Raw genomic sequence first — 24,864 nt, forward strand, 5'->3', positions numbered from 1 at the left:
ACACACTTTTTCCCCTCCAGAAATGAAGGGGAAATGTGTGTGTGTCCTATGGGGCGAATGCAGGCTTTCGCTGAAGCCTGGAGAGCAAGAGGGGTCGGTGCACAACGACCCCTCTCGCTCTCCAGGCTTCAGGACGCTATCCCCCCCAGCCCTGCAAGCTCCAGAAGCGATGACGAGGTTGCGCACAGCTTCGGGATCGCTCTGGGACCCGTTCTGGGGGCTGGGGGAAGCTCGGACTTCCCCAGCCCCGCGCCTGGGGGGGGAAAAATAATTTCCCCCCCTTTATTCCCCCCCCCCAATCTAGGTGCGTCCTATGGGCCGGTGCGTCCTATAGGGCGAAAAATACGGTAATTAATTAAAATTAAGTACTATCCATCTTCATAAACTTAGTATTTCACTTCCTCAAATCTCTTCCATCCGAATTTCTTAGTAATTATACGTAGCAGTTTCCAATATCAAAGTTTCAAAAAACCGTATCACAGGCCTGATCATATTACATAACTTTCCTTATCGTACATTTTCTTATTTATAAATTTAATTCCATTTTAATCCTAGGCCTAATTGTTTCTTTCAAGTGGTTACATATCTTTAATATTACAATATTTATTCAAATAGTCTTTACATTTCTTCCAGTCTTCTCGGTGCTCCTCTTCGTTCTGGTTGCGGATTCTCCCGGATTGTTGTGAATAATGGGGCAAACCTCCCCCCTCCCCCCGTAAACTGCCCCGATCTCCTTGGAGGAAACGAAGTGGATACCCTGTGGAGAAAAAGCAAATATACAGCCAAACATCCCTTTGCACCTCCTTTGAACTTGCCTATCCCACCCTCAACTTAAATGCAAAGTATTTAAGTTAACTCAGAGGGGCAACTGTCTTAGCCTGGGAATTGCAAAGGAGTCCTGGACGTTCCATGATGTGATTGGCAGCTTAGAGCTTCTGCATGCATCATGCGGCTATTTTTATATTCAACTCCTAACGCCTCGGGTTCAAAGAGTCACTGCTGGTTTAGCCCGTCTGCTGCGCCGTTTTAGACGTCGTGCCAGGTGGCTCCGCCGTGAAACGAAAAGCGACCGTTTGGTTGCAGAGGCCGTGCTGAGTCTCCCTTCTGAAATGGCAAATGGTGTGAAAAGGAAGGCTGTTAAAACTGCCAGAAGCAGGAGCTGCAGCTTCGAAAGCCAACTGAAGATGGGGAACTAAGATTTCACCTCCAATATGTACACTGTCCGTCAACCTGCCATGTGACCACAGAGGCATAGATGCACACCTAGTGGTGTTTAAGTGATATATTTGCATATGGTATCAGATGCATTAGCAGTAGGTGGGTGGGACACTCTTAGTATGTTTGGGGAAGATCTGAGCTAGGAACGGGCGAATCTGCCAGGTTGTTTTTCTCACTTTCTTGTTTTTCCAAAATAACGGGTGCCACATAATACAGTGGTACCTCTGGATGCGAACGGGATCCGTTCCGGAACATAGCTGTCAACTTACAGATTTGAAAATAAGGGACCAGCAGCCTCGAAAATAAGGAATCAGCAGCCAAAATAAGGGATTTTCGGAGCGCAGGTATGTTTGACTTCTGAGCCCCTCCGAGCCAAAGGCAGAAAGCCCAGCCAGCAGCCAAACGAAGCCTCAAGCGGTGGTTCCCACAGCGCAGCAACCCGGCAAAGGGGATGCAGCAAGGAAAACCACCGTCCCCTCTCCGCTGGGAAGCTCTGAGCAAAGGCGAGTCCCCAGGCAACGCGGCCGATTTGATTGACACAAGGCATGCAAGCTCCACCCCCGTCGTTCTTAGACTCCTTATTGGGTGAGGAACGCAGCCAAGCAACACAGTTGGAGCCTCCCTCCTCCCTGGCCGGCAGGGAGGGAGGGAGAGGAGCTGCTTCCTTTGAAACCCGGGAAATTTAAGGGACATCATCAATAAGGGACAGCAGCGGGACACAGCGCTGGGATAAGGGAGTTTCCTACCAAATAAGGGACAGTTGATAGCTATGTTCCGGAGCCCTGTTCGCATCCTGAGTAGAAAACAACCTGCGACTGTGTGTCTGCACATGTGCAGATCGCGATTTGCCACTTCTGCACATGCGCATGACGTCATTTTGAGCTTCTGCGCGAGCGACGAAACCCGGAAGTAACACGTTCCGTTACTTCTGGGTCGCCGCGGAGCGTAACCTGAAAACGCTCAGCCTGAAGCATATTTAACCCGAGGTATGACTGTACACATATCTATTCCACACGTGCCTGGCTAGCTCAGCTGGTTAGAGCCTGGTGCTGATAACACCAAGGTTGCAGGTTCGATCCCCATATGGGACAGCTGCGTATTCCTGGGGTTGGACTAGATCAGGGGTCAGCAACCTTTTTCAGCTGTGGGCCAGTCCACCGTCCCTCAGACCATGTGGTGGGCTGGACTGTATTTTTTTGGAGGGGAATGAACAAATTCCTATGCCTCACAAATATTGAAAGTGATGCATTTTCAATAAAAGGACACATTCTACTCCTGTAAAAACAACAGGCAGGCCCCACAAATAACCCAGAGATGCATTTTCAATAAAAGGACACATTCTGCTCATGTAAAAACACGCTGATTCCCAGACCTTCCATGGGCTGGATTGAGAAGGCGATTGGGCCGCATCTGGCCCATGGGCCTTAGGTTGCCTACCCCTGGACTAGCCAGGGGTCTGACTCTTCCTCATCCCCTGGACCAGAGCACGCCAGGCACTCCTGTCTTCCACTGCCTCCTGCAGTTTGGTCAAACTCATGCTGGTAGCTTCGAGAACACCGTCCAACCATCTCACCCTCTGTTGTCCCCTTCTCCTTGTCCCCTTCTCCATCTTTCCCAACATCAGGGTCTTTTCCAGGGAGTCTTCTCTTCTCATGAGGTGGCCAAAGTCTTGGAGCCTCAGCTTCAGGATCTGTCCTTCCAGTGAGCACTCAGGGCTGATTTTCTTCAGAATAGATAGGTTTGATCTTCTTGCAGTCCATGAGACTCTCCAGAGTCTCCTCCAGAATTCAAAAGCATCAATTCTTCGGCGATCAGCCTTCTTTGTGGTCCAGCTCTCACTTCCATACATCACTCCTGGGAAAAACATAGCTTGAACTATACTGAACTATAGATGCATTAGAGGCTCAAAACCTACACTTGCCTTTGGATTGGTGGCTTCGCCAAGTTGCAGCATTGGCTTCACTCTGCTCTTTAAAACAGCCAGACCTCTGTTGTTTCTTGGAACTTGGCCTGCAATGCAGAGGGACCCTTGCCATCGCTGTTGACCCTTCCCCTCCCTGCAGGTCCGGTAGTCTGAACACCCACTTTTTAAAATAAAAAAATGCACTGGATATAAACATTAGCATTCTCTGTTCATGCTTTGCCTTCTTAAAAAAGGAGCGTGAACACAATTTTAGCTCTTGCACATCTGCTCGAAGGATTGGAGAGGGAGGAGTCTCTTGACGGCGTTCCAGGCACTAGCCAATTGGTCTCATCCACAGATGGCTTTTCCTTCAGAGCTGCAGACATGTTTTTGTCAGAGCTCATTCTAGAGGTGAAAAAGTACATTGGGATCAAATGTCATGAGGGACGCTCCACTCTCACCCCGTCCGTCTCCACCCTACGGGGAGAACATTTATTCTGGCTTTTGAAAGCATCTCTTTCTGCTGGTGTGAATCAGCTACAGTAATGCGAAAGAGAGCATTTGCATCCAATGCCAGCTGAAGATTGGGGCTATTGTCACAAGCAGAGCCTTGAGACATTGTCAGGGCCAGATTTAGGTTGGATGAGGCCCTAAGCTACTGAAGGTAATGGGGCCCTTTATATGTCCAGCTGTCCTTTGTCAACAACACATTGTCACTGTTTTTTGTGTTGAATATATGCTATATGGTCATTTATGGACCTAATAGGTATCTCAAGCCATTTGCCCATGTTGCCATGCAATCAGTCCATGCAGAATGTAAGGTAAAGGTAAAGGGACCCCTGACCATTAGGTCCAGTCGTGGCCAACTCTGAGGTTGTGGCGCTCATCTTGCTTTATTGGCCGAGGGAGCCGGCGTACAGCTTCCGGGTCATGTGGCCAGCATGACTAAGCCGCTTCTGGCGAACCAGAGCAGCGCACAGAAACGCCGTTTACCTTCCCACCTATTTATCTACTTGCACTTTTGACGTGCTTTCAAACTGCTAGGTTGGCAGGAGCAGGGACTGAGCAACGGGAGCTCACCCTGTCACGGGGATTCGAACCGCCGACCTTCTGATCGGCAAGTCCTAAGCTCTGTGGCTTAACCCACACGCCACACGCGTCCCTATGCAGAATGTAGGCACCCTATATATAGAAAGGAGCAAACCAGTGATATTTTAGGGAGCAGGCTAGCAGGCCTTACATCATAGGAGCCTACACAACACAAAACACTTGCCGTAAGTAGGTTTTATTTTATTTGCTTTTTATATGTTTTGGAAATGTACTTCCAGGGTTTATTCCTTTAAATTTTTTTGGTGCCTCCAATAGAGTGGGGACCTAAGCTATAGCTTGTTTTGCTTATACACAAATACTGCTAACCACTATGCTACCAAGGGCTCTCCACCAGAGCTGCCAGGTCAAGGCCCAAACCTTAGACCTTGGGGCAGCCCCTAGTGATGTTACAAGGCTGGGCCTTGGAGACGGAGGTTAATTGGGAAAGGGGAGGATGCAGCGCAGGAGGGCAGGGAACACACACTCCAGCACAATAGAGAGGGACCCTAATCTATAGCTTGTTTAGCTTATACGTAAATCCGGCACTGGACATTGTCATGATATTTGCCTACAGTAATTAAGATGCAAGTGTTGCAATGGCCTATTGAATTGTTTGTTTTCTACTCTTAATAAACAGGGCTTTTGGTGGGCAAAATCTGCCTCTCTCTCTCTCTCTCTCTCTCCTCCCCCCCTCTCTCTTTCTCTCTCGACTGCAGGGAAAGAATAAGCCCAGTCATTCAGTTCTCTTCCTCTGGAGCTGCAAATCTTGTTTGCAGCAGAACCAGTGGGGCAGCAGGGAAGGCATGGGGAGTTAATGCACTTGCTGTTCTAGCATGTGCTACTGATTCGTGGCTGTTTTTTGACGAGTGCAAACATTGCAGTGAGCAACACATTTCCACTTCCCATGGCACATGGCAGCCAAAGATTGACTTGGCATCTCCCACCCCCTTGTGATCACACTAGGAATCCATTCTCTGTTCGGCAACCCCCTTCTGGCATTCGTTCACCTAGAAACCACCACAGCAGATTCCACTACCTCATTATTTTTTGCCACTGGAAACCCTGAAATACCGTTGTTCATAGCAGCTGTGCTGCATTCTTCTTCTTCTTCTTCTTCTTCTTCTTCTTCTTCTTCTTCTTCTTCTTCTTCTTCTTCTGTCGTTTAGTCGTGTCCGACTCTTCATGACCCCCTGGACCAGAGCATGCCAGGCACTCCTGTCTTCCACTGCCTCCTGCAGTTTGGTCAAACTCATGCTGGTAGCTTCGAGAACACTGTCCCACCATCTCACCCTCTGTCGTCCCCTTCTCCTTGTGCCCTCCAGCTTTCCCAGCATCAGGGTCTTTTCCAGGGAGTCTTTTCTTCTCATGAGGTGGCCAAAGCCTTGGAGCCTCAGCTTCAGGATCTGTCCTTCCAGTGAGCACTCAGGGCTGATTTCCTTCAGAATGGAGAGGTTTGATCTTCTTGCAGTCCATGGGACTCTCCAGAGTCTCCTCCAGCACCAGAATTCAAAAGCATCAATGGGATGCTTAGCTCTGCTCTAACCACAACTCCACACTGGCTCCCCACCTCAGTATGGGAACAAGCAACCTGGAAACACCAGCGTTGATCTCCGGCATGCCGCAAGCCCTTCATCCTTCTGCCGAGGAAGACTTCTGGCTCTTCAAAATGGGGCAGAGAGAGATGCAGCCCAGGGGAGAGGCAGAGAGGAAATTCGGATGTCCTAAGCCTTGCTTCCGTGTTCCCTTCCAAGAATCTCTCTCTCCTTCCTTTCCTTTCCTTTTTAAATTTCTAGTTGGCCATGGCGATCGCAGCCGGTGGCGTTCCATTTGGCTGGCCGCCTTTCCAGTCTGGCTCTCGCGCTGCGATGATTTCACCCTCTTCTCCCACCACCCCACCCCTTCCTTAAATGTGGAAGTCATCGTCGCTTTGCTTCATCTGGCAGGGGATCCAGGCTCATTTTTATTGGCCTGCATGAGTCATTGTTGTTTGTCCAGCTCCCCTGTCACTCGCTTGGAATTTGTGTTTGATCGTTTCCCCCTCGGCTCTGTTCTGGCTTTATTCCCCCCCCCCTTTTTTTGTGTGTGTCAATGATGCTTCTTTGCTTTGCCCATTTATCTCTTAGTGTGGTTTCCTGTCCTTCTCTTCTTCTGGTCCCGAGAAAAAAATCGAGACCAAAGGGAAATCCAGGTTAGGGTTAGGGATGGGGAGAATCAAACTGTTTCCGGTCTGAGCCAGTTCCTTATGTGTTCATTCATAAATCTGTTGCCATGGCTGCAGGGGAGATGTAGTTCAAAACATCTGCAGGGAGCCAGCCATGGCTGTATAAGAGTTATAGTTCAAAACTTGTGGAGGATTCCAGGTTGCCGAAGGCTTGTATGTTTTGTCCCATTCCCACAAGTCGTTGTGAGTTATTTACTTATTTTACAAACAGAAATTTGCTTTATATTTTTCACAGTCAAAAACCATTTTACGTGCAGTGGTACCTCGGGTTAAGTACTTAATTCATTCTGGAGGTCCGTTCTTAACCTGAAACTGTTCTTAACCTGAAGCACCACTTTAGCTAATGGGGCCTCCTGCTGCCGCCTTGCCGCCGCCACACGATTTCTGTTCTCATCCTGAAGCAAAGTTCTTAACCTGAAGCACTATTTCTGGGTTAGCGGAGTCTGTAACCTGAAGCATATGTTACCTGAAGCGTATGTAACCCAAGGTACCACTGTATTTTACATACTCATATATATATATATATATAAGTACACTTTTTGGGTTTGAAAACTCTTTGGCAAAATTCAGCGTGAAGCAGAAGGTTCGCTGCGACCTGTGCATTAGCCCAAGAAAAGGGCAAATCAAGCCAATTTGCTGAAAAATGTGGATAGAATGGAATCCTCAAGTCTTCCTAATTAAGATTAAATGTTTCACACACACACAATCAATTACATTTCCATCCTTTTAATTGGAGAGGCACTTTTATTGTTGGACCACCTTCACACAAACCCATATTTGAAGTGTGTTTGTGTTGGGGAGGGTATCCAGGAAGCTTTGACAGTCTCCCCGCCCCCAGGTGACACATTCAGGTGACAATGCTTTCATTCAGGTACAGATGCTGCCCCTCTGCCCAGGTTTTTGGGGAGGGGTGAAATCTTTGGTGACACCTTATTTTAGCTTGTACAGCCTGTTTTATTTGTGATGGTTATTAATCTTGTAAGATGCTGTTCGGTTTATTTTGTTTTAAGTTTTTATCGGTGTTAATTGCGTGCCACTCTGGAAACCTCTGATGGACGAATGAATGATTTAACGGGAAGACGTATTAACTCCCCACAAATCAGGATGAATGCTGGACAATGTACATTGTTGTGCAACCACCCTGTGGAACTCACTCCCACCAGAGATAAATAACTATATAAGTTTTGGAAGACATCTGAAGGCAGCCCTGTTTAGGGAAGGTTTTTAATTATTGGTGGTTTATTATGTTTTTATATCTGTTGCAAGCTGCCCAGAGTGGGGCAACGCAGTCAGATGGAGGGTGCAAATAATAAAATTAGCACCACCGTTAAATAGATCAGAACAAATGCTAAATATAAAGACCTGATGCAACCTAACCTAGAATCATAGAATCATAGAGTTGGAAGAGACCACAAGGGCCATTGAGTCCAACTCCCTGCCAAGCAGGAAACACCATCAGAGCACTCCTGACATATGGTTGCCAAGCCTCTGCTTGAAGACCTCCAAAGAAGGAGACTCCACCACACTCCTTGGCAGCAAATTCCACTGTCAAACAGCTCTTACTGTCAGGAAGTTCTTCCTAATGTTTAGGTGGAATCTTCTTTCTTGTAGTTTGGATCCATTGCTCCGTGTCCGCTTCTCTGGAGCAGCAGAAAACAACCTTTCTCCCTCCTCTATGTGACATCCTTTTATATATTTGAACATGGCTATCATTATCACCCCTTAACCTCCTCTTCTCCAGGCTAAACATGCCCAGCTCCCTTAGCCGTTCCTCATAGGGCATCGTTTCCAGGCCTTTGACCATTTTGGTTGCCCTCCTCTGGACACGTTCCAGTTTGTCAGTGTCCTTTTTGAACTGTGGTGCCCAGAACTGGACACAGTACTCCAGGTGAGGTCTGACCAGAGCAGAATACAGTGGCACTATTACTTCCCTTGATCTAGATGCTATACTCCTATTGATGCAGCCCAGAATTGCATTGGCTTTTTTAGCTGCCGCGTCACACTGTTGGCTCATGTCAAGTTTGTGGTCAACCAAGACTCCTAGATCCTTTTCACATGTACTGCTCTCAAGCCAGGTGTCACCCATCTTGTATTTGTGCCTCTCATTTTTTTTGCCCAAGTGCAATACTTTACATTTCTCCCTGTTAAAATTCATCTTGTTTGTTTTGGCCCAGTTCTCTAATCTGTCAAGGTTGTTTTGAAGTGTGATCCTGTCCTCTGGGGTGTTAGCCACCCCTCCCACTTTGGTGTCATCTGCAAATTTGATCAGGATGCCCTTGAGTCCATTATCCAAGTCGTTGATAAAGATGTTGAATAAGACCGGGCCCAAGACAGAACCCTGTGGCACCCCACTAGTCACTCTTCAAGTCACCTAGTCACTAGTCACCTCCGCATCCACTTTCTGCAAGAAAATCAGGGTGAATGCTCAGTAAACAGAGAAGCCCGAGGGTTAAAACACCCAATTCTGCCTGGAATCGGAACTAGACCAAATAAATAGATCTGCGAAGCGAATTCTATCAGGACAGCTTTACTCCCCCTAATTTGTTGGGTGGACCTGAAATAACATAATGTATCTCCAGTCATTGCTAAATCATAAGAACACGAGAAAAGTCTGCTGGATCGAGCCATTGGCCCATCTAGCATCCTGTTCTCACAGTGGTCACCCAGATGATTCTATGGAAAACTCTGAAAGCTGACCACAGTGGTACCTTGGTTCTCAAACGCCTTGGTACTCAAACAACTTGGAACCCAAACACTGCAAACCTGGAAGTAAGTGTTCCGGTTTGTGAACTTTTTTCGGAAGCCGAACGTGCTCCGTTTTGAGTGTTACGCTGAGGTCTGTCTGTTTTTGCTATTTGTTTTGTATTTTTCTGGCTCATTTTTGTTTTTGTGACTGTGTGGAACCCAGTTCAGCTGTTGAATGATTGATTGTGTGACTGCAGTACATTCAGTACATTGTTTATCGCTTTCATTTTATGGATCAGTGGTCTCGTTAGATAGTAAAATTCCTGTTAAATTGTAGGCATGTCCAAATCCGGCCCGCCGGTTTATTTCCTGGGGTAAAATCTTAAGAAAATATAAAAAACTTCAAAGCTCAAAGAAGCTCAACTCCAACCCTTGAAAAAGCTCAACAGCTCAACAACTTCAATCCTTAAAAAGGTCATCAAATCTGGCCCTCTTTGAAAAAAGTTTGGACATCACCTGTTTTAGGGGTTGTGTTTAAAAGTCTGGAATGGATTAATCCGTTGTGCATTACTTTCTATGGGAAAGCGTGCCTTGGTTTTGGAACGCTTTGGTTTTGGAACGGACTCCCGGAACAGATTAAGTTTGAGAACCAAGGTACCACTGCATTGGGAAAACCATTGCTCCAGAGCGCCACCTGCAGCATGGACAAGCATGGGACAGAAAACTCCTCTCGTTCCGCCTGGCAGGGACCGAGTGAAACCCTGTGCGCTCTAATTTTAGACCGGTGTTATTACAGGTCACAAGAGAGCCAGCTTGGAGCTCAAGCCGAGTGGCCGGTCACACGCGGAAGCTGCAAAAATAAAATTGGGGGGGGGGAGAGAAGACCGGCGGTCACATGACAGCGTCACATGAAGAGGAGGCTTGCGCGAGGAACGACCCGTTTTGTTTTCAGTTTGGTCGAGAGCACTAAAATAGTTTGGGCGCCCCGCTTTGACAAAAAAGCGAAACCAATGCGTTGGACAGCACCATAGTGGATCTGGTGGCATTATTTTTACACTAAGAGGAATCTCATCAGTGATTGAGCAGGTCAAATTGCAATCTGCATGTTCACAGTTCAGTCAGTTCATGCAAGGAGTCTACCACCTCCAGCTCTTACTGTCAGAAAGTTCTTCCTGATGTTGAGTCGGAATCTCCTTTCTTGTAACTTGAAGCCATGGGTTCGAGTCCTACCCTCCAGAGCAGGAGAAAACCAGCTTTCTTGTGCTGACTTTGGGAACCACTGATCTCTTGCTTTGACATGCTCACACACACACTGCTCGGTCCACGATTACATGCTATGTGAGCATTATTTATGAAACATTCATTAAATGTACAGTGGTACCTCAGATTAAGTACTTAATTCATTCTGGAGGTCTGTTCTTAACCTGAAACTGTTCTTAACCTGAAGCACCACTTTAGCTAATGGGGCCTCCCGCTGCCGCCGCGCCGCCGGAGCATGATTTCTGTTCTCATCCTGAAGCAAAATTCTTAACCCGAGCTACTATTTCTGGGTTAGCGGAGTATGTAACCTGAAGTGTATGTAACCTGAAGCGTCTGTAACCCAAGGTACCACTGTATTGGCTTCGTCTTCTAACTCAAAGCTCCTAACGATAGATAAACCAATATATTGCAATACACACACGAGCAAGCAGGAATGTGGAGTTCCCCGACGCCAAAGCCTTTTTCCCAGTAGGGAAAAGCGTTTATATTCTCACAGAGCTTCGCCGTCATGTGGCAAGGCAAAATGACTGGCCCCCGGGCCCATGCCTGGAATGAGCCCCCCCCCCCCGAAATCTGAGGTGGTCCACCCCCTGATTTAGATCACCAAAGCGAAGCAGCTCCCCTGGCCTTGCTTGCAGGCAGAGGTCCAAAAGGCTTATGGATGCTAACTGCAAATGTGGCGTTTCGGTAGTTCCTAATCCCCTTTGACCTCTCCTGTTCTTGTTTTGACAAGGCTGCACAAAACTCTCTGAGCTGCCTGCTGTTTGAAAGGGGTAGATGGCTCAGCCACACCTGCATCAGCTGTTGGCAGAGAGCAGCTGCTGGCGTGATGGCAAAGCTGTCATTTCTGGGGTGGGAATGGTCTTTTCCCATGCACAAAGGTAAAGAGACCCCTGACCATTAGGTCCAGTCGTGGCCGACTCTGGGGTTGCGGCACTCATCTCACTTTATTGGCCGAGGGAGCCGGCGTACAGCTTCCGGGTCATGTGGCCAGCATGGCGAACCAGAGCAGCGCACGGAAACGCCGTTTACCTTCCCGCCAGAGTGGTACCTATTTATCTACTTGCACTTTGTGCTTTCGAACTGCTAGGTTGGCAGGAGCAGAGACCGAGCAACGGGAGCTCACCCCGTCACGGGGATTCGAACCACCGACCTTCTGATCGGCAAGTCCTAGACTCTGTGGTTTAACCCACAGTGCCACCCGCGCCCCATCTCCCATGCATAGAGAACTGCATTACACCAGGTTAGGCTATTTGCCTATCCAGCCTAGTGTTGCCTTCTCTGGCCAACAGCCGCTCTCTGGGGACTCAGTCAGAGAGACTCCTTCCCACCCACCCTCCTGATCCTTTTAAGTGGAGATGCCAGGATTTGAACCTGGGACCCTCTGGGTGTCAAGCGTGGGCTGGCTCTGCCCCTGACCTAGAGTCCCCTTACATCATGCTCCCAGCTTGGGGGAGTGGGAGCCTCTGGTTTGGGTGCAGCACTTATCGTGTGGTCCACCTGTCTCTCGCCACCTTTTTAAGTGGCAACACATTCATCCTTCACCTTAATCCTGCCCTGCTCCAAATTCACAAGTATTTTCAAAAAGAGCTGCAGAATCTGTGGGAAATTGAAGTCAAACGTAACTATAGATGAGTGCTAGTTAGCTCATGAAGGGGTTAAGATGATAGAGCTGTGTTCCTAGACTCAGGTCACCTCCACTCTATTCGATGAGGGAAGAAGTGAAGCCTTCTCTTCCTGTTCGCCCTCTCTCCATGCCATGCAACTGACCAAGGAAGGCGGGTCTAATCTTTGCTCCAAGTTTAGAGTACATGTTTGAAGCTATCTCTCTGCAATTTCTACCCAAGAGTATTCTGCCTGTGTTCTCCTTGCTGCTGCTTCAATCAATGCATGAACCCGACCTTTGGAATGTTTTGTAAGTAAAACATTTCAAACTTACTTAACAGTGTGTGATCTGTTCGTTGCAAGAGAGGTAGAAAGAGAGGAGCACTGTTTGCAAGTGGATTAAACAGGATAAAAGAGTTTAACAACCTATATTCCTAATGTTGTCGTTGTTTAGTCGTTTAGTCGTATCCGACTCTTCGTGACTCCATGGACCAGAGCACGCCAGGCCCTCCTGTCTTCCACTGCCTCCACAGTTTGGTCAAATTTATGTTACTAGCTTTGAGAACACTGTCCAACCATCTCGTCCTCTGTTGTCCCCTTCTCCTTGTGCCCTCCATCTTTCCCAACATCAGGGTCTTTTCCAGGGAGTCTTCTCTTCTCCTGAGGTGGCCAAAGTATTGGAACCTCAGCTTCAGGATCTGTCCTTCCAGTGAGCACTCAGGGCTGATTTCCTTCAGAATGGGGAGGTTTGATCTTCTTGCAGTCCATAGGACTCTCCAGAGTCTCCTCCAGCACCATAATTCAAAAGCATCCATTCTTCGGCCATCAGCCTTCTTTATGGTCCAGCTCTCACTTCCATACATCACTACTGGGAAAACCATAGCTTTAACTATACGGACCTTTGTTGGCAAGGTGATGTCTCTGCTTTTTAAGATGCTGTCTAGGTTTGTCATTGCTTTTCTCCCAAGAATTCCTAATGCTATACTGCTGTTTTGGGAGCTTTCTCCCGCTGTAAAGTGTGCAAAGCCCCATGTTTTGAATCCAGGCAACCAGCCAATTCGTTCCTTATTTACCCCACACACATGGGTCACAGGGATTCCTATTTTCCTCCCACAAAATCTGCTCATCATGGCTAGTAGCCGCCCATAACCCTTTCCTCCCTGACTGTGTGATGGTGATTACAGGCACAAGCTGATAAGAACCCTCTGCTGTTATCTGTTACCCCATTCAGATTGAGCTGTGTCAAAAGTCTGCAAGATTTTTCTTAGCTTCAGTATAAAAACTTCTCTGTGTGCCCTGGGAAGCAATGATGGTCCCTTCGCATCCCCTCCTCTAGCCCTGAGATGTTGCATAATTTACCCTCAGGTTAAGACAGCTAAAAAAGGCATGCTGGAGCGATGCTGCCGATTTATTTCTAGACAGACCATCGGTCTGACTCCCTCTTCATTCTTGTTGACTTCTCTTAACAGGATTTGAAGATGAGCAACCGAGATGGTTTAGTTTGCTGGAGTTATGTTTTCCAGAAAGTGTATGTGTGTTATTTTTCCCTTTTCTCCCTTAAACTGCCTCTTCTTAGACTACCATCGCCTTCCAGCCTTCCCCAACAGCGTGCCCTTCCAGATGTGTTGGGACCACACCTCTGAAACTGAAAACAAGAGCATAATAAAACAGCAATTTTAAGGCCTGTCTGCGAACAAGCATAGCTCTTAAACGCGCCTCGGTAACGGTGCGTAGGAATAAGACCTCATTTGCCTCTGCTGTGTTATTTTCGGATTCCTAGCACTGTGTTTTCCTTCTTCTTTTTTACCAAAATAATCCTCGTGGTCTTTAATTATACTCCTGGCTCCTTGTTATAAATTGCTGTCTTGTTTACAAATGGTTAAAAAAAGAAGAAGAAATCACTGGGGGGGATTTCTGTGTGCGCGCTCATTGATTCTCCCTCCTTCCACATTTCTTTGAGTTGCTCATTCACATTCTTATGAAAGCCAAAAATCTATTGAGGGCAGCCTCCTTTCTGTGAAACATCCAACTCTCAAAGCAGCGGTGGCGGCGTTTTGGTTATTTTGGAGCACCTGACTCGCAAGAGATCGTCCCACCGGTATGGGGTGTCTTTTGATCAGTGTTCCCCAAATGTTCCGTACCTGGAGCACATCCGCTTTCTTGGATTTTGGTTCTGCATTCAAAGAGAGAGGGAGCCTGATAATATTGCTAAGCCACTATGCAGAATTGGATAAATTAACTGGAAGGATTCGAAACTTGCGGGATCAGAGATTCTTAGAAGACTGGAGTAAACATACGAACTGTTTGAAAAAGAATAGAAATGAACAGGACTGCAAGAAGTTTTGTAAGGAGAATTATATGAAATATTACAAGAAAGACTATGAGGAGAATTATTAGTTGATGACAATTAAGAGTGATAGATGCATTAAGAAATGCAGAATAAGTGATAAAAGACGGAAAATCATCAGAGGTGTTGACGGAAGTCTAAAACAATGTATAAGATAAGAAGTTAGGCTCTGTGATTGTTGGAAATGATATGTTAAAAACACACACACATATATATATAAAATTATAAATAATGATAATAATGATTTATATATATCTATAGATATAGATATATATAGATAATATTGCTAATCCACTCTTTCACACGGTGGTTCAACAATCAGTCCCAGTTCACCGGGAACTCTGAGAGTTGCAGCTCTGTGACAGGAAACAGGGATGTCCTAACAGCTCTCTGCACCCTTAGCAAACTACAGTTCCCAGAATACCTTGAGGGAAGAAGCCATGACTGTTTAAAGTGGTTTCATGGTGCTTTTCAATGTGTGGTATGAATGCAGCCTTAGTCAGGGAGCAAGCTGATGTTGTGACTTTATACTGTGGTTCCCTTGGTCAGAGGGGCTTCAGCTTGTGTCTTGCACCTGAGTGTCAATGTGTCTGGTTGTGAACACATTCATAGCTTACAGAAAACAACGCTCAGCTTCTGCCATAACCTGCACCCAACCTGCCTATAAGTGATTTGTGTAGATCACTTAAGTGCTGGAATTTTGCTGACCATCTTGAGATGCTTAGACGTTAAAGCCAAAGGTGTCGATTATATACAGCTGACAGGAACTGCCTTTATATTGAGAGGAAATTTCTGCTGGGCTTCTACCAAAACTGTATGTGAAGTCTGCCGAAAGCACAATGACCAACCTGCTGCCGTTCAGGTTTTATCACCTGCACCAGGCAAGGTCAAAGGTTAGGTGAGATAGGAGTCGGACTCCGTCAGCATCTGGTGGGCACCTGGTTGGGAAAGTACAATGAATGGTAAAGTTCAAGTTAGTATCAATGGGCTTTTGAAGCTTCTGAGGTGCAGCTGATTGGTGGAGAGGAATTTCAGAAGTGCTGCCATTGGCCTGAAAGGTAAGATCCATCCCTCAGCCTTGACTTAACTGGACAAAATGAGAGAAAGGAGCTGTTGGGAAATGAGTGAATATATTATTGTAACGGGCTTGGTGTGGTTGATGCCTTTGGGTGATATCCAAGCCTGTCATTTTATATCTATACATTGGGAGACAGCAGTTGAAGGAACTTCTGGAGTGGTCAATGCAATTTCTTTAATGCCGCTAGACCATGGGTAGGCAAACTAAGGCCCGGGGGCTGGATGCGGCCCAATCGCCTTCTCAATCCGTGCCGCAGACGGTCCGGGAATCAGCATGTTTTTACATGAGTAGAATGTGTGCTTTTATTTAAAATGCATCTCTGGGTTATTTGTGGGGCATAGGAATTTGTTCATTTCCCCCCCCCCCCAAAAAAAATATAGTCTGGCCCCCCACAAGGTCTGAGGGACGGTAGACCAGCCCCCTGCTGAAAAAGTTTGATGCCCTAGACAAACCTGTTAAGCATCCTTTTTACACGTTTAAAGGGTTGGTCAAGTACAGACGTGTTGCCTTAGAAACAACTCAATAATACAGTGGTACCTCAGGTTAAGTACTTAATTCGTTCCGGAGGTCCATTCTTAACGTGAAACTGTTCTTAACCTGAAGCACCACTTTAGCTAATGGGGCCTTCTGCTGCTGCCGCGCTGCCGGAGCGTGATTTCTGTTCTTATCCTGAAGCAAAGTTCTTAACCTGAAGCACTATTTCTGGGTTAGTGGAGTGTGTAACCTGAAGCGTATGTAACCTGAAGCGTATGTAACCCGAGGTACCACTGTAGTGCCTTCAGAAGGAGGTGGAAAGCCTCCCTCTCCCATAGCTGGCTGGATGCCACTCATCCTAGGGCAGTGATGGCAAACCTTTTAGAGGCCAAGTGCCCAAACTGCAACCCAAAACCCACTTATTTATTGCAGAGTGCCAACGCAGCAATTTAAACTGAATATTGAGGTTTTAGCTTAGAAAAAACAACTCGTCCATTAAGATCTTCTGCCTTAAAAGAAAAACACAATAACAGAGCTTTCAACGATGCAAACAACTTTTTATTGAAAGGCAAAAGCTTGCATTTGGCATGCTTTTGAACAATTCATGTGATTTTTGCTGTTGTGCGCACGCTGATAATTTGTCTAGCCTTGCTGAACTCAAGGCGGCTTACTCCCGAGTAGGAACAACAGACTGGCAGGAGGCTCTGGCACATCAAAAGTCCACGCCTGCTCAGCCAGGGTTAGGTAAAGGTAAAGGGACCCCTGACTATTAGGTCCAGTCGTGGCCGACTCTGGGGTGGCGGTGCTGTTCTTGCTTTATTGGCCGAGGGAGCCGGCGCACAGCTTCTGGGTCATGTGGCCAGCATGACTAAGCCGTTTCTGGCAAACCAGAGCAGCACATAGAAATGCTGTTTACCTTCCCACTGGAGTGGTACCTATTTATCTACTTGCACTTTGACGTGCTTTCGAACTGCTAGGTTGACAGGAGCTGGGACCGAGCAACGGGAGCTCACCCCATCGTGGGGATTTGAACCGCCGACCTTCTGATCGGCAAGCCCTAGGCTCAGTGGTTTAGACCACAGCGCCACCCGCGTCTAAATGCGCCCAAGAGCAGAGCAGGAAGGCGGGTTGGGCACAAACGAGCTTGACAGCGGGGAGGTGGAGCCAGCCCAGAGGCAGCCGTCAGGTTTGGTTGAAGTGGCAGAAGGGCTTGATCAGTGACTTGAGTAGCGGTGGTGCAGGCTTTGGACGGAGCGGCAGTTTCCTGGTGTGAGCCCTCCTCTCCTCCTCCCCCCACCCCCTAAATGGCCTTGGTCCAGTATACCTGAAGGAGCATCTCCACCCCAATCGTTCTCCCAGACACTGAGGTCCAGCGCCGAGGGCCTTCTGGCGGTTCCCTCCCTGCGAGAAGCCAGGTTACAGGGAACCAGGCAAAGGGCCTTCTCGGTGGTGGTGCCCGCCCTGTGGAACTCCCTCCCATCAGATGTCAAAGAGAAAAATAACTACCAAATTTTTAGAAAACATCTAAAGGCAGCCCCGTTTAGGGAAGCTTTTAATGTTTAATAGGTTGTTGTATTTTAGTGTTTTGTTGGAAGTCGCCCAGAGAGGCTGGGGGGACCCAGCCAGATGGGCGGTGTATAAGTAATAAATTATTATTATTATTGTTATAGAAAATGGTGCCCTAGCAGTGCTGGGACTATGCTGCAAGCGGCCAGGAGCCTCCTGGAGCACCAGTTTCACCCCCTAGCTATGGCCCTGCTGGGGTGACGGCGCGTGTGTCCACAGAGATGGCTCTGATTGCCCCCTCTGGCATGCATGCCATAGGTTCGCCACCGCTGTTCTAGGGATAGCACTAGGTTTCTCAAACTTGGGTCACCAGCTGTTGTTGGACTACATCATCTCTGGCAACTGGTCCTGCTAGCTAGGGATGATGGGAGTTGTAGTCCAACAATAGCTGGAGACCCAAGTTTTGGAAACTGGGGGGTAGCAGAAGCATAGGCCAGAGGGCAGTCTGGACTAGTCTCACCTGGAGCTGGACTTGCTGTCGGCACTGAGTCCCAAGTTATGACACAAAGGCTGTCGATGCTGTGAGTCCCTACATCTCATGCTCAGCTTGTATGTATATATAAAGGTAAAGGGACCCCTGACCATTAGGTCCAGTTGTTACCGACTCTGGGGTTGCGGCGCTCATCTCGCTTTACTGGCCGAGGGAGCCAGCTTCTGGGTCATGTGGCCAGCAAGGCTAAGCCGCTTCTGGCGAACCAGAGCAGCACACGGAAATGTCGTTTACCTTCCTGCCGGACTGGTACCTATTTATCTACTTGCACTTTGACGTGCTTTCGAACTGCTAGGTGGGCAGGAGCAGGGACTGAGCAACGGGAGCTCACCCTGTCGCGGGGATTTGAACCGCTGACCTTCTGATCGGCAACCCTAGGCTCTGTGGTTTAACCCACAGTGCCACCCGCATCTCCTTGTATGTATAAATGTAAATACAACTGTATATCATAAAGGCAGCACAGCCTCCAGTGATCTCACCCTGTACTGAGACCAAGGTAGGCGCTGGCACCCCCAAAGTCTCTCGCAGCTGCTTCGAGATGAGGATGCAGGAAACATTGCATTTTGAAGTGTGCCTCCAGTTTCAATCTAGAAAGCACCGTGCTCAGGTATAAAAAATCTAAGAAGTCCTAAAGCAGTGTTTCTCAAAGTGACCAGTACTACCCCCTGGGGGGCAGTGGGATCCCCTGGGGGGTGCTAAGAGGAAGGAGGCTCCAGGAAGAGGTGCAAAGGACTATTAGACCTTGAATAGCTGGTATCACTGGATCATCAAGTTCATCAGTTTTGTTGAATTAATTAAACTACTTAATATTAATTAATATTAATATTAATATTACCGTATTTTTCGCTCCATAAGACACACCTATTTTTTTAGAGAGGGAATGCAAGAAAAAAATGTATTCTTTAAAGGGAGCGCTGAGCAGAGCCTGTATGCATCCCAGGCTCTGCTCAGCGCTCCCGTCACTGACGGGCTGCTCTTCTCCCTCCTCGGGGAAAAGCCCCCAAGCGCCGCACACATGCTCCTGGGGGCTTTTGCAGGAGTAAGGGACAGAAGCCAGAAGCTGCGCACTGATCCCTCTTGCTGTTCTGGCTTCTGGGATAGCTGCGCAGCCTGCATTCGCTCCATAAGACGCACACACACATTTCCCCATACTTTTTAGGAGGGGGAAAGTGCGTCTTATAGAGAGAAAAATATGGTAATTGGATTTTGAATAAACGCACCATTGCTGTTAATTGTGCTAATATCTTACTGGGTGGGCCATGCAAACAGCTGTTTATGAATAATGCTTTTTGTGGGGGGGGGCACTGGCGTGAGTTTATGGAACCAAGAGAGCAGTGCCCCAAAAGAAATTCAGGAACCAGTGTCTGAAAGACGTCTTGAAGGCTGTGTGTGTGTGTGTTTTAGATCTGATTAGAAGCTACCCTGATGTGGCTAGTTGGATTTTCAGCGGTGTTTTGTGCCGGGGGGGGGGGCAGCATTGTCGGCCATGAAACAGGAAGAGAGAGCTCTGTGTATTTGGGGCATGTGTGTGATGTCGGAGGCGGTTGCATGACCGCCATAGGACTGTGTGGGATTGGGATATTTAAGCACAAATGTGCCTCTGGACCAAGATGCTTGCCATTCTTTTTCTCCTACATGGCTTTCCGCTTCCTTCCTTCCTTCCTTCTGCAGCAGCTCCTTGCCTTTCTGCCCCCACTTTTATCTGTGAACCTGCCATAACCCCCATGCAGAGACATTTGGCCCATGCAGAGACATTTGGTTCTGTGTCAGCTTTCCAAGTGGAATTTGCACAATGTTAGGATAAGGGCAGCGATGGTGGGTGTAAACCTGGACAACCCAGAATGGCAACGAGAATTATGAATGGTTCTGGGGACGCGGGTGGCGCTGTGGGTTAAACCACAGAGCCTAGGACTTGCTGATCAGAAGGTTGGCGGTTCGAATCCCCACGACGGGGTGAGCTCCCGTTGCTCGGTCCCTGCTCCGTCAACCTAGCAGTTGTTAAGTCTGAATTTGTTATATCCACCATAAAACCCCCCAAATATAAAATAATCAGGGTGTGTAACAGGTAAGTAGTTATTTTCTTCCCCTGGCTCACAAATGATCAGTACAGGTCTGTGTGGATCAGTGACCCTCACATATCTTTTCTGACTGTATCTTGTGCCGGGGCAACAGTGCAGCTGACACAGGTGTGATTTCTTTATTTTACTCGTTATTTTAATTTTATTTATTAATATTGTATACTGTCCTATGCCCGTCGGCCTCAGGGCGGTTCGCAACACAAAACTGCAATATAAAAAAGCAGAATACATAATAAAAACCAAAAACAATCCAATACAGTGGGCGCTTGGGTTGCAAATGTGATCCGTGTGGGAAGCGTGTTCGCAACCCGCAGTGTCCGCAACCCGCAGCGCATGTGCAAAGCACGATTTAGCATTTCTGTGCATGCGCGAGCGCCAAAACCCAGAAGTAACCTGTTTCAGTACTTCCGGGTTCGGCACAGTGTGCAACCCAAAATCACACGACCCAAAGTGTCTGTAACCCGAGGTATGACTGTAATCCCCCCTCCCCCAACCTATTATTCTATTTATTAAAATGTTATGTCATCTATTAAATTTCTTTAATCTTCCTGATTGCAATAACAGGCTGAGAAAATCAGCGCACGGCGTTCTGTGTGACTCAGAAGTCTGCACGCTCCCAGCAGAGAGATCAAGTCACCTCTTTGGTTTGGTTTTGCACTCCCTTTTCTTCTTCCGCTTTGTGGGAGAAGGGAAAAAGAACTAGACTGCGTCGCTGCTTGTTCTGCGGGGATCGGCCTCGCAAAGCCGCCTCGGTGTGTCTGAATCTCCTTATTTTCTCACTCGGGCGGTTTGCTGATTTCACAACTCTCTTTCTCCTGCCCCTTTCCTCCCCCCCCCTTCCCTGGCGCAACAGGAATCATTAACCAGTGGCAGCAGGAATCAAAGGACAAGGTGATTTCGCTCCTTCTGACCCACCTGCCTCTGCTGAAGCCGGGGAACATTGAGGCGAAAGTGGAGTACATGAAGCTCCTTCCCAAAATCCTGGCTCACTCCATCGAACACAACCAGCACATAGAGGAGAGCAGGCAGCTCCTGTCTTACGCCCTGATCCATCCTGCCACGTCCCTGGAGGACAGGAGCGCCCTGGCCATGTGGCTGAACCACCTGGAGGACCGCACATCGCTGGGCACCTACGGGAGCCAGGGCAGGGGCCGGTCCGACTCGGTCGATTACGGGCCGTCGCACTACTATCACCAAAGACAGAACTCGGACGATAAGCTCAACGGGTGGCAGAGTTCGCGGGACTCCGGCATCTGCGTCAACGCCTCGAGCTGGCAGGATAAGAACCTGGGCTGCGAGAACGGCCACCTTCCTCTCTATTCCTCCTCTTCCGTCCCTGCGACAATCAACACGATCGGAACGGGCACGGGCACAAGTAAGTCGCGGGTGGCGGTCTTGGGGGGCATGCGGGAGGGCTCTTTCCTTTCCCCCCAGTAGCACCGCACTGAGCAAACTTGAACAAAACAGCATATAACTCGAGGGGAAAGAAGCCGTGCCTAAATTAGGGTCTGGGCTGGTGGAGAACAGGGTCAGGTTCAGTTAGGCAGCCGGGGGAATGTCACAGCTACGCAGCCAATCAGAGCACTCTGTCAAGCATCCCTGGTTGCTAAGCAACCCCTCCACCACCATTCCTTGGCTAAGTGGGCTTACCTAGCGTTGTATTAACCCTTTAAGTTACAAGCTGAATGATCCCTGCTGTGGCCCTTCTGGCAGGTTTGCATGTCCCGTCCCACTTCCTATTCTTAAATAAATATTGTTATTCGAAGGTTTTCATAACGTGGCAACAGCCATGGTAACAAACATCCATTAGGGTTCCAAGCGAGGAAGGAGGGAGTGGAATTGTGTAGGTCTCCTGTGTTGCACCAAGTTGCTGCAAAGATCTAAATGCAGCAGCAACTTCTCCTGGAGAAGCCTAGTGAGAGTTGTCTGAGGACTCCAGGGTGCTCGTTCATTTCAGTGGGGACGTGGGCGGTGCTGTGGTCTAAACCACTGAGCTTCTGGGGCTTGCTGATCAGAAGGTTGACAGTTCAAATCCCCCGTTGCTCTGGCCCAGCTCTTGCCAACCTAGCAGTTTGAAAGCACACCAGCGCAAGTAGATAAATAGGTACTGCTGCAGCGGGAAGGTAAACAGCGTTTCGCATGCATTCTGGCACTCATCAGAGTGTCCCATTGCGCCAGAAGTGGTTTAGTCCTGCTGGCCACATGACCCAGAAAGCTGTCTGTGGACAAACGCCGGCTGCCTCTCCTGAAAGCAAGATGAGTGCCGCAACCCCATAGTTGCCTTTAACTGGACCTAACGGTCAGGGTTCCCTTTACCTTTACCTATAACACTTTAGAGTGTTCAGAGTGCTTCTTGCCATAGCTGTCAATGTTTCCCTTTTTTTAAGGGACATTCCCTTATTCCAAATAGGATTCCACACAAGAAAAGGGAAAAGTTGACAGCTATGCTTCTTGCCGATCAGATGGTCGGTGCTTCGAATCCCCGCGACAGGGTGAGCTCCCGTTGCTCAGTCCCAGCTCCTGCCAACCTAGCAGTTCGAAAGCACACCAGTGCAAGTAGATAAATAGGTACCACTGTGACGGGAAGGTAAACGGCCTTTCCATGCGCTCTGGCTTCTGTCACTGTGTTCTGTTGCACCAGAAGCGGTGTAGTCCTGCTGGCCACATGACCCGGAAAGTTGTCTGCGTACAAACGCCGGCTCCCTTGGCCTGAAAAGCGAGATGAGCGCCATAACTTCATAGTCGCCTTTGACTGGATATCTTTCCGCAGGGCCTGCAAGACAGAGTTGTTCCACCAGGCCTTTGGTTAGGGCGCAGCCTGACCCCCTCCTCTGGCAACCTGCACAGAATTTTGCTTAACGGTTGCCATCAATTTGATTTTAATTAATTTTTATAATGAAATGTTTTTAAAATGTTGGATTATTTGATTGTTTGATTATTTGATTGTTGTTAGCCGCCCTGAGCCCGGCTTCGGCTGGGGAGGGCGGGATATGAATAAAATTTATCATTATTATTATTAACCCTTCGGGGCTCTTTTACCTACCCAATGGTTAGGCGTGGGAGCTGGTATTGGACAACAATCAGAGACCCACAGCTGCCCCACTCCTGATTTAAATTGGCACTGTTTGTGCTGCTTCCAGAGGAGTCGCCATGTCTGGCGACTGCAACAAAACAAAGGAATATTGTAACTTCACCAGTTCATTGCAGTGTATATTTCCAATCCAGTGGCTTTTTGTTTTATGGTTTGCATGGCATAATCATAGAATCGTAGAGTTGTAAAGTTAGAAGGGACCCTGAGAGTCATCTAGTCCAACCCCCTGCCATGCAGGAATCTCAGCCAAAGCATCCATGACAGATGTCCATCAAACCTCTTCTTAAAAACCCCCAAGGAAGGAGAGTCCACAACCTCCCAAGGGGGACCTTTCCTCTGTTGAGCACCTCTTACCGTCAGAAAGTTCTTCCTGCTGTTTAGTTTGAACCTCCTTTCTCGCAACTTTACAACGAATGAATAAATTTCATAGAATCGTAGTAATCTTTATTCGTTTTTCAATTAGATACTCCACATACACATATTGTATTACATTTAACATTTATACTTGCTCTTCAGAGCTGACTTCCCTCCTTCCTTCTTCTGGTTCTTTTTATATCACATATAATTTTATCGCATTATTTTCTTCCATTTTGTATATTGTTATATATTGCATGATTTTTTTGGTGCAGGCTGTAGCCATGGACATGCTATGTGATCTGATGGTGAATTTGGGGTGACCCAATGTAAAAATCCTGAGGATCCATGGGCTTTTACCTCCCCCCTCCCAGGCAGCCTCCTTTATTGATAGCATCCCTTATCTCCCTCCCGATCGCTTGGCAATCAGCTGCTTCCTTTCAACACTCCCTTGCCTCTTCTTTGCCTTAGTGTCTTTTCCTTGATGGCAATTAAACCGAGTAGGAAGTTGAGATGGTGCTTTGGGCTGAGGTGACCTGAAAACTACCTAAAGCTATTTTCCAATCTGGACTTTCTCTCCCCCCCCCAAAGCAACCTGCCTCCATATCTGGCCTGGGGTAGCGATTGAGGGCGGGTGCCATTATCTTTTTGAAGGGGCTCTTTAAGAGTACCTTTGAAGCAGGAATGGGTTCGAAGTGCTCATGTAGTGCATTGACCCAAATTCCCAAGTCGGACCAGGGTTCGAATCCCCTTCTGGGTTTTTATTTTGAATTAAAATCCTAGGGCACCGCACCCAAGCTGTTCCACAGATGACTGAAATTAAAAGGGCACACGAATTAGAAAAAAAAACCTGTCCTTATCTTGGCCAACTTCAGGAGAAGTGCAGTGGAGGGGCTTGGAAAGTCAGGTGTGTTTTCTGCCAGGTGGATCTGTCAGGGCGAAGGGAGGTGTTGTGGGAACTCTAGGGTGCCATCTGCACCCCTCATGCAGCTACAGTTCCCAGAATCCCTGGGGAGAGGCACTGTCTGTCGGATCACTCTGACGGAAATGCATCTCTAACAACTGTTATACGTAGGGCTGCCTCTGAAAACGGTTTGGAAACTTCAGGCAGTACAGAATTCAGAGGCCAGGTTGCTCACCGGAGCAAGATGGTTTGAGCATATTGCACCGATCCTGGTCCAACTGCACTGGCTATCAATTAGTTTCTGGGCCCAATTCCAAGTGCTGATTTTGACCTATAAAGCCTTAAACGGCTCAGGACCCCAATCCCTCAAGGACCACCTCTTTCCATATAAACCTACCCGGACCCTGAGATCATCTTCTGAGGCTTTCTTCGTGTGCCCCCTCCTCGAGAGGTCTGGAGGGTGGCGACACGAGAACGGGGCCTTCTCTGCAGTGGCTCCCC

At 47.9% G+C, this 24,864-nt stretch overlaps 1 protein-coding gene across 2 annotated transcripts in view; it reads left to right on the forward strand.

The window, feature by feature from the left end:
* SAMD4A (sterile alpha motif domain containing 4A) overlaps positions 1 to 24,864 on the forward strand; it is a 137,956-nt gene that overhangs the window by 56,295 nt on the left and 56,797 nt on the right. For both annotated transcript variants that reach the window (XM_081911400.1, XM_081911399.1), the window contains exon 3: positions 20,868 to 21,389. In XM_081911400.1, the coding sequence (XP_081767526.1) occupies positions 20,868 to 21,389 (522 nt within the window). The remainder of the gene's footprint in view (positions 1 to 20,867; positions 21,390 to 24,864) is intronic.

The sequence above is a fragment of the Podarcis melisellensis genome, assembly GCF_964234715.1.
Source record: "Podarcis melisellensis genome assembly, chromosome: 1".
Lineage (NCBI taxonomy): Eukaryota > Metazoa > Chordata > Lepidosauria > Squamata > Lacertidae > Podarcis > Podarcis melisellensis.